General features: G+C 38.4%; 1 protein-coding gene across 5 annotated transcripts in view; it reads left to right on the forward strand.

Annotated features, from left to right (window-relative positions):
- The window catches only part of PIP5K1B (phosphatidylinositol-4-phosphate 5-kinase type 1 beta), a 93,320-nt gene extending 84,393 nt beyond the window's left edge, over positions 1 to 8,927 (forward strand). For 3 of the 5 annotated variants that reach the window (XM_083352555.1, XM_083352553.1, XM_083352554.1), the window contains exons 14-16: positions 2,731 to 2,848; positions 5,793 to 5,844; positions 8,378 to 8,927. In XM_083352555.1, the coding sequence (XP_083208681.1) occupies positions 2,731 to 2,848; positions 5,793 to 5,844; positions 8,378 to 8,400 (193 nt within the window). In that variant the 3' untranslated portion in view covers positions 8,401 to 8,927. The remainder of the gene's footprint in view (positions 1 to 2,730; positions 2,849 to 5,792; positions 5,845 to 8,377) is intronic. The other 2 variants (XM_083352556.1, XM_083352557.1) reach the window with 2 other exon arrangements.
- The last annotated feature ends 1,527 nt before the right edge of the window (positions 8,928 to 10,454 follow it).

The following is a 10,454-nucleotide window of genomic DNA, read 5'->3' on the forward strand; positions in this document are numbered from 1 at the left end:
CTGGCGGTCATCTCTGCTTCTCTGAGTGAGGGTCACTTCCCCACCGCCTTGAAGGAGGCGGTGGTGAGACCTCAAGAAGCCCACCTTGGACCCATCCTCATTGAATAACTTTCGTCCAGTCTCCAATCTTCGCTTCCTTGCGAAGGTTGTTGAGAGCGTGGTGGCGCACCAACTTCCTCAGATCCTGGATGAAGCGGTTTATCTAGACCCGTACCAATCGGGCTTCAGGCCGGGCTACAGCATGGAGATGGCACTGGTCGCTCTGATAAATGATCTCTGGAGAGCCCGGGACAGGGGCCATTCCTCTGTCCTAGTCTTATTAGACCTCTCGGCGGCTTTCGATACCATCGACCATGGTATCTTGCTGCGACGCCTCAGGGGACTGGGAGTGGGAGGCACGGTTCTGCGTTGGTTCTCCTCCTTTCTCCAGGGTCGCTCGCAGTCGGTGCTGGCAGGGGGACAGAGGTCGACCCCGAGGCCTCTCGCTTGCGGAGTCCCTCAGGGGTCGGTCCTCTCGCCTCTCCTGTTCAACATCTACATGAAACCGCTGGGCGAGATCATTCGCAGCTTTGGAGTAGGGTACCATCAGTATGCTGATGACACCCAGCTTTTCATCTCAACTCCAAACAACATCAGTGATGCCCTCGACGTGATGTCCCGCTGCCTGAAAGCGGTCTGGGAATGGATGGGGAGGAACAGGCTTCAACTGAACCCGGACAAGACTGAATGGCTGTACGTACCGGCAAGCCAGGATACTCAGAACATCCCATCCCTTAACATCGGGGACAAGTTACTACCCCCTGTTGATAGGGCCCGCAACCTGGGTGTCCTCCTAGACTCGCAGCTCTCCCTGGAAGATCACATAGGAGCTGTGACCAAGGGGGCCTTCTCCCGGGTTCGACTAGTTCGCCAATTACGGCCTTATCTGGACCTGGATGCCTTACGTACAGTCACCCATGCCCTTGTGACCTCTCGCCTAGACTACTGTAACGCTCTCTACATGGGGCTGCCCTTGAGATCCACTCGGAAGCTTCAACTGGTGCAAAGTGCAGCGGCACGGACACTCTTGGGAGGCTCCCGATACTCCCATATCACACCTCTCCTCCGTGCGCTGCACTGGCTTCCAGTTGCCTTCCGTGTGAAGTTCAAGGTGCTAACAATGACATACAAAGCCCTACATGGCATGGGTCCGGACTACCTACGGGAGCACCTTCTGCCAATGTCAGCACCCCACCGTCCTGTGCGCTCCCACAGAGAGGGCCTCCTCAGGGTGCCACCGCTCAAGGAATGTCGGCTGGTGGCCCCCAAGGGGAGGGCATTCTCAGTGGGTGCGCCAGCCCTCTGGAACAGCTTGCCAACCGAAATCCGGATGGCCCCCGACCTCCGCACCTTCCGGCGCGACTTAAAAACTTACCTGTTCCAGCAGTCCGGCCTGGCCTGATAGCTCTAATTGGGGTCCCAGTTTGTTTTTACTATTGTTTTTTCACTATTGTTCAATCTGTATACCTACCTTATTCTGTACACCGCCCCGAGTCCCTCGGGAGAAGGGCGGTTTATAAAAACAAATAAATAAATAAATAAATACTTCCCTTCCTATTTTGATAGAAGGATAACTACTATACAGCCTTTAGGATTTATGGAAATGTTACTGTTTATTTTTCTTTCTTTGAATTACTAATGGTTCTAAAATCTGTGCGGAAACACATGAATAAACTCTTTAATGTTACAGATTATTTAGTCACAGCTGTAATAATATATTTATAGCATGAGATGAATAAAACAGGAAAAGCCACAACATATCACTCACTCTGGAACCTGGCTCATTCTGTGGGTGTATCAGGTTTTGCTTTTCCTGTTTCTAAATAACCATAATAAATTAACAGCTCCTAGGTTGTGTGTGGATGTTGTGTGTATAAACAGACGAAGAATGTAGAAATACCTTTAGGCTGATGACTTCTGGAAATCATGGTGTATAAATACATTAAATTTATTTATGACACTGCCAACAACAATGTATACATGACCAGTTTTTCCCTAATGTAATGTTGGGAAGTTGTTTTTGTAGCATTAGAATATAATGAGGATATATAATTAAGTGGAGGTTTTTTTCATTGTCCAAAGGAATATTTCTATTGTTCCTGTTAATTATTTTAATATAATGCATGCTAGGAACATATAGCAAAATCACAATTCAGAAGATTGTGTTTCTAGAGAAAGCGCTTGAGAACAGGTCAGCAGCACTCATAGAAATCTTCATAGCCACAATTATATATTGCTAATCTCCTAGCATTCTTCTGCCTAGGGCAGGGGTAGGCAACCTCGGCTCTTTTATGACTCGTGGACTTCAACTCCCAGAATTCCTGAGTCAGCTGACTCAGGAATTCTGGGAGTTGAAGTCCACGAGTCATAAAAGAGCCGAGGTTGCCTACCCCTGGCCTAGGGTCATCCCATAGCAAGTAGAGGTTTCTTCTTATGATCTTTCCTTCATGCCCTTCATAACTTTTCATCTCCTCCAAGTAGCAGCCAGGGTATTGTAGCTTTGAGGCCTGGCAAGTTACTGGATGCCAAAGGGCTTGGTCTTTGATTAAGTAATATTTTGGTAGAGTTGCATGGCAACCCAGCATTAACCAGAGCTTGAACAAATATGTAGAAAGCTCTTTAGTAGGCCAGGAAAGGCCAAAACAGTTCTTCATTTTATGAGTGTTCATCGTATCTTCTTTTCTCATCCAGTAAAGGGTTGCCTTCAAGTTCAACATTCACTTTAGAAGACAGTGCCATCTGCTTGACTTCAGAACAGAGCACGGTGGAAACTGAGACTGATAATGCCTCTGTCCTGGATGTATATTTAGTAAGTTGTCCAATCATGTTAGTAGTGTTTTGATTACATTTTTAAAGCATTTATTTTATTTATTTATTTTTATTTTAATCCCATTTATATCCCGCCCTTCTCCGAAGACTCAGGACGGCTTACAATTTAAAGCACAAATCAATGTGCTTAGCAATTTATGTTTCAACTTAACTCTGAATCGTCATGTGCTGTAATCTGCTCATAGTATGGTGTAAATATTTCATTCCTATTTCATCCCATAATCTAGAAAATGTAAAGTATTTGCCAAGCTATCTCTTTATATTTTTACAACATTGATAATGTAATAATTTTGAGGACCGCCATACATAATGTTGACATCCTTGTTTGATAGTGGATTTATTTTTAGTTCAGGAAATGGTTTTCAAGTAGAGCATTAGAGTTTTGCAGAACCATGGGTGAATCCATTTTCCACAAGTGGGAACTCTCAGTTTATCCCACTACCCAATTCTTGTCTCCCAAGCACTTCTGAGTCTTTGCATTTCAAGGATCTCACTAATGAAGATGACCATGGGCCATCTGGGAAGTGACCGGTGGGGGTGGGGGGTGGGGTGGGTAATCTTTTCATCTCTTTTGTAGTGTGATGGAACTAGCAGATTGGTTATTCTTACAGATTATTCTGTTAATTTCCAAGAGTCTTTCATTTCCACTTGCATATTCATTAAAATAGATCATGTTTGGGAAAACTACTACCTCAAGAGTAAGTCTTTCTTGACACTAATGATTATATTTTAAGAAAATATACCTTTTTGGGGGGGGGAGGAAATACAGATTTTAGGGAAGAGAAACCTGTTAGGAATACTGTAATGCCAGAGTAGCTTCCGGCAACTGCCTGTGTCAGCACTGCCTCTATATTCAATATGGCAGATGTCAGGAAACTTGAATCCATTTTTAATTTTTATTAACCATAACGGTTTCCTGCAGGGGAACTATAAAAAGATAGCCTATACCATACAATGAGCGTCTCTGCATTTGCGGAGCGGCAGAGGTAGAGGACCTGGCTCACATCCTATTTGACTGTTGTCTGTATAAAAGGGTGAGAGATAGGTATCTTGGTCTATATACCAAACGAATGACCCGTTGGGATCCCCATATCAAAATAACTTACCTTATGTCTGGCCAGAACTTGAAAATAACATTCAACGTAGCACAGTATTTAAACAAAATGATCCAGTTAAGATCTGCATATGTGGGACTGATTGGGGTAGATTGTAAGGGCGACTCCGAAATATAATGTTATCATATTTTATCTATATCTTAAATTTGTATTTTATTACTATTTCAACTTAAATTGTATTTTAATTCCATTTTAAATTGTATTTTATCAAATTCCATTTTGGATTGCTTTTATCAAGTTTTGGTGACGGTTTGTTGCTGGAACTTTGTACTTTGATATGGCCCAAGGGCTAATCAATAAAGTTGTTGTTGCTAGTTATAAAAAGATAGCATAATGCAGACCTCTGCTCAGGAAGTTTTCTTTAATGTTCTAGTTTTGACTGATTGTAGCTACCCTACTCAGAATAAATACAGTTTGTTACTTAGCTGCAAATCCATTCTATCAGCTGCTTTAGTTCGGGACTTCTCTTATTTTGTATGTGTGTGTGCTTGTGTGCGCGCGAAACTGAGTAAAAGCATTTCTTGTTTGTTGTATGAGAAAGAGAAGGTCCAAGTAATAGTATATTTTTATGTTGATATGCACTGAAAGGCCTATGTTGATACTGCGTTGTTTCATCCTGAGAAGCAAACTCAATAGTTTGTGTGAGTTTCTTACTTTGGAGACTAAACACAGCAGCCTCTTCTTGAGTCAGAGTTTGTAGCAAAGCAACAAAAAACTGGAAATCACCAATAAGCAGTCTTTGTTTTTGCTCTTTTGTCCAAGTGTTAGCATTCATATACACAGGCACCCTAGTTACTCTGAATGAAAAGCTTGATCCAAGCAGCCAAGATTCTGTTAGAAATCTCTGCTTTCATTTTAAAGTAAAACATTATCCTAAGATGATTTAGTATCTTTTTATTTTGACTGAGTGCATGAATACAAAATAACTCACAATAAATTCAAGGCATACAGTAGTAGAGAAAGAACGTGAAGTAAAAAAGCTGGAGAAAACAAGTAAAAAATTCAATGCCATTAGATATGTGTGGCCAAACAGAAACTCGGGGCCTTTTTATCAAGTTCTGTCATCTTCGGCTGTGATATGCATCACTACTGGAAATATTGATAAACTAAATAATGAGTAGTTTTCGAATAGAGCTTATTCCTGGCTATATTCTCGGAACAGTTTTTCAAGCTTGTTCTTGGTGGGATAAGGTCAATTCATGCATGTGTTAAATCTAATAATTTCATTGCAAGTATAGAATAATTCAGTTATAATTATAACAATCAATCTCTTTATCAGTTATTTTTCAAGATTAAAATTAGCATTGCAGCTATTTCGTTAAGTGAATATTATAATGCTGTTGCCAAAACTAGAACCTTCTAGGTCTTCAAAGAAACAGTAAACAAGTTTCATGTTATCTTTCAAAACACAATGCTGCCACCTATTGTTGATAAAATAGCATAGGCATCTTTTATTTGACTTGACATGTCATTCGTATACAGGTAGGTACAAAACGTCTAACTTACTGTTTGCCCGGGGAGTTCAGGACAAAGCAATAATGTACTGCTATTTATCCCAATGGTCAGTTTCATAAGTTCAGTTTTTTAAAAAATATTTTTAAATTGTAAATGTAACTGCACTACAGGTAGTCCTCAGGTTACGACCACAATTTAGCCCAAAAATTATGTTGTTAAGTGAAATATTTGTTAAGTGAGCTTGCCTCATTTTACGACTTTTCTTGCCCCAGTCGTTAAGTGAATCATTGCATTTTTACGTAAATAACATGGTTGTTAAGTGAATCTGGATTCCCCATTTTCTTTGCTTGTCAGAAGGTCACAAAAACTGATCACATGACCGCAGGACGCTGCAACCGTCATAAATGTGAGTCAATTTTCAATCATCTGAATGTAAATCATGTGACCCTGGGGAAGCTACAACGGCCGTAAATGTGAAAAACGGTCGTAAGTCACTTTTTTCAGTGCCGCTGTAACTTTGAATGGGCACTAAATGAACTGTTGTAAGTCGAGGACTACCTGGATTTAAGTGCATGGTTGTTCTCCATAAATCTTTTTATATCTTTTAAACATGAAACAGTTGCCTGTTTTATATTTAAACGGGGCAAAATATGGGTTATAAATATAATTCCCAGTTTTCAAGCATTAATTACCAACGTGATCTGCTAGTTTTATAAGCTACTAACACAATTCCAGCTATCTTGGCCTTCAAATAATTAATAGGTGATATAAAAGTAAGAACTCCAACCCTAAACAACCTCAGTAACAACAGCATAATACATAAATCTATTAAAGCTAGGTGCCCCTAAAAATGTAATTCTATTAATGTTAATTATATAGCCATCAGCAATATAAATAAGGGAATAGATTGGCGAAGCTTCTTTGAGTTGTGCACAGTGCACATCTAACTAATAAGGCCTTAGATTTGAACAGTAAAACAGCTTCATTTCCTTTCGGATATAATAAGAAAATTCTCTCTTTGTCTAATTCCTTTCCTTGCCCATTAATATATACATTCTCACTCAGGGCTTTCCAGGTTTCATTCCTTTTTCCTTTATGTATATACTTTAGCTTCACAATCTCCAGGAAATGCTGAGATAAAAAATATAGATTGAGATGCATTTTCTGATATGTATCTCAGCAGCCTCTCTAAGATAGAAAGGCTCTTTAGATATGTCTATAATACTGAACTGATTTTTTTAAAGACATTTAAAATATTGATACCTGACTTTGAATATCTGAGTTTGCAATACAGTGTATTGTGCATTACTTGAAGGATACTGATAGCTTCTCCAATCTATTCAGTACTTCCATTGCTAATGGGTGTATAATTAACTTAAGCACAGTTCTCTATTTTTAGGGGCTTTATGAAGTGGCTTTTATAGATTTATGTATTGTGTTGGTTTTTAGAAGTTTTAATTGTTGATTGGGAGCCACCCAGAGTTCAGCATAAGATGGGCAGCTATATAAATTTATTTAAATAAATAGAATATTTTTAACCTCTCCCATGTGTTAGGGATGCATTTTCTGTGAATTGTACTACCACATATCTGAAGGATGCCAGGCTGGGAAGGGTTTTTCTAGTGTATTGAGTATCACAATACTGCTATTCATGTGTAGTTAGTAAATAATCTGTTATGTAGTAGTATCATCAATATCTCATATATTATCTAATTATGCTGCACATTATATACTATATGACTCATGCCAGGAACCATGACCGGTTACCGACATTTTCAGTATAATTGAGTACAATTTATAGTTGCTGGGTCCTTTTTTTTTTTTTGAGCAACATTAGATTTCTAACATGCTTCCCAACATTTACTTTTCTGTTAATGTGGAAGGCTATAAAAATAGCTTGATGGGGTTTTGGGTGGAGGTGTTGTTTTGTTGTTTGTGTTAGTTTGTAAGCTATTTTTTTTACATAACGTTTTAAATAGCATCACAATTTTTTAACAAATACTAGAAGTCTGTGCAAAATTTAATTTAAAGCTGAATATGTTAATATAGTTCATACCAATGTGACAAAATTAATGTGAAGTCATATAGTAAGCTTTGTCTAAGGCTAAGCAGAAGAGAAACATTGATATTGTTAAAAATGGAGAAGAACTACCTTGGAAGCCAGACTTTCTAGTGGTTTTAATTTTGATGGTACAGGTGATACTATATTGTGGTCCCACAACCAGTCCTCCCAGGTGTAAGGCAGTACTGTCCTTCAACTCAAAGATACTACTACTTTCTGAAATACACAAACATGTTTTTCTAATAAAGGGTATCACATGAAGAAAGAGAGATATCTCATCATTTTGATATTGAGTGATTTTTGTTTTCTACCAAAAATATTTAGCAGGCATATAGGCAGCATGTTTTTATTTTATTATTAGTGTACATTTTTGTTTCTAAAGATTGAATATAGGGCAAGATCATTTATTATAGGAAGCCTTTTTTCCAGTGTGTGTCCCCTTATGTACTCATTAACCTGAAATGGCTGAAGATTTGGTCATGTAACAGAATTGGAACGCCAACTGAAAAAGAGTGAGCAATAAGGAAAAAAAGGAAGGCAAATATACATATAATTGGGAACAGAGCATAAAAACATCCCAAATATCATTATTGTGTCAGTGGAGAGTCAGTTTTAACTGCCAAAGTATTACTCAAAAATTAGTTTCTAATGTGTACCATTTTGTGTTTTTAGAAGAAGAAGAATAGATTGCAGCAGGTAGCTGTCATTAATGTATAATAAATATTAAAACATGGTGTGGTTACTATAGAAAAGCTGATCTATAACTATCTTAGGACAAAAAAACAGTGCACAAAGGCAGCAAAACATTTTAGGCCTTACACGTGTAAGAAAATGGATTTGTTCTTTTGTAAAATGTTTTCTTTTTTTTTTTTTACAGTAACGAAGGATGAAAGAAAATGAGCATATTTTAATAAATGCACTTTCTGCACTCCAGATTTTGGGGAAAATTTTTGTTAAGCCTGGTAAACAAAGTCTTAATCATCAGAGCTCTACAGAAATCATCAAACGGCTCATGAACTATAGACATCTCACCCTAGACTCAGCAGATGAAATGGGAAACATTCCACAATTAATCATGGCCTGCTGTTGCCTGCTCAACTGTGAAGCCTTGCCTCTTCCATCCTTTTAGCTTCTACTTCTACTTTCCTATTGTCTTTTTAGGACTTGAAGGTGGTATTTTCATTTGCATGTATTCATTGAACATGGACAAAAATATCTAATCCACCTTTCCTATTTAAAGAGCCATCTTCACGGTGGTGACTATTCTATAAATCAATTCTGCTTTTCTCCCCTTCCCCCAGAATTATGATTGTTCATCTGTTAATTTCATACAAGAGTTAGTATGTCTGCACATAACTTTATGGAAACTATCTTCTATAAAGAAATTTTCACTGTTTATTAGTGAAATAAAGAAGCTATTTATAACAAAGCCTTATGTTGTGTACATATATTGTCTTTGAAATATTTGTGATTAGATATATTGCTTGTAAAGGATAAATTACATAATTTATTTAGTATATTCTACTGTAAACTATAGTTTTATTGACAAATAAAGTATTTTGTTCTCAAAATAAATATTGCTGAAAGTCTTTAAACTTAATGGATGTCTTATTTGTATCAAATTCCATTTTTAGACTGCTATGGTACATTAAATGGGATGAGGGGAATTTATGTAATCTGTTTTTTACACGGAATATGATTGCAAAGTGGAATGCTAAACCAAAATAAATAATATTTCATGTTTTATTTCTCATGGAGAAGCCAATATGTAATTGACATTCCATTTGAGGAAATAATAGTGTCAAGTTTCCGACGTATGGGCTTTTCAAGTGACTCTGAGGCATTGTTTACCTTAAAAGTCCTTTATTAGCCTAATACACCGGCAAATGCTTGCTCGAAGGGAGCTGGAATCTGAAATCTCCACCCCTTGCACAATATATTAAAACACAATTCTCCACCTTTCTAATTTTGTCATTAATCATATTCTCCAATTAATTTAAAGAATCAGTTTCCCTTCCGTTAGAAAACCCGCCAAGGTCTTCTCTAGTTAGAGATGGCCTTGAAAGATGCAATCCTACTCGTCCCCCCTCCCAACCTTAAACTAAATTTCTTAAAGCAATACACAAGTTTAACATGAAATGGCTACTTCTTCATCTCTTGTCAAGCAACATTTGATGTTAGCAGTGTTGACATCCCCCCCCCTTACAAACAAGACAGATCCTGTAATGTAAACAAAACAAGTTAGGAACTGGCTTTTGGTTTGTTGGAGTGTTTCTCATAAAACCTTTTGATAAGTCTGTCAGCTTTCACATCAGTAGATTTCACCCAAATGGCTTCAGACAATGGGTATTCCTTCCATTGTACTAGGTATTGCAATTTTCCCTTAAAGATTCTAGACAATGGGTATCCCTTCCATTGTACTAGGTATTGCAATTTTCCCTTAAAGATTCTAGAGTCAAGAATATGTTTCACTTCATAATGGGTCTGACCTGCTACCACGAGGGGTCCAGGTGCTTTCTTAGGGGGAGGTCTTAATGTGGAGGTTCAAAAAGGTTTCAGCAAGCTACAATGGAACACCGGGTGAATTTTCCCCAAAACTCTGGGTAGTTTCAATTTTACTGTGACCAGGTTGATGATTTTCACAATGGGGAAAGGCCCCAATAATTTTGGTCCCAATTCATTGGGTAGTTTAAGGCATAAGTATTTGGTCGACAAATAGACCTTTTCCCCAACTTTGAATGTTCTTTGGGGAGCTCTCTTTTTGTCAGCTTGCTTTTTGTAGGTCTCAAAGGTCTTTTTTAAGGCCACCTTTGTATTTTTCCAAACTTCTTCCCAACCCCTCACCCAATGATCAAGAGTCTGGGAAGCGGAGGGTAACTGAGGGTATTCTGGTATGGGGTTGAATTCTTTCCCTGTGGCTACACGGAAAGGAGTGTAGCCGGTGCTGCTATGTA

This window comes from Vipera ursinii (genome assembly GCF_947247035.1).
Source record: "Vipera ursinii genome assembly, chromosome: 2".
Taxonomy (NCBI): Eukaryota; Metazoa; Chordata; class Lepidosauria; order Squamata; family Viperidae; genus Vipera; species Vipera ursinii.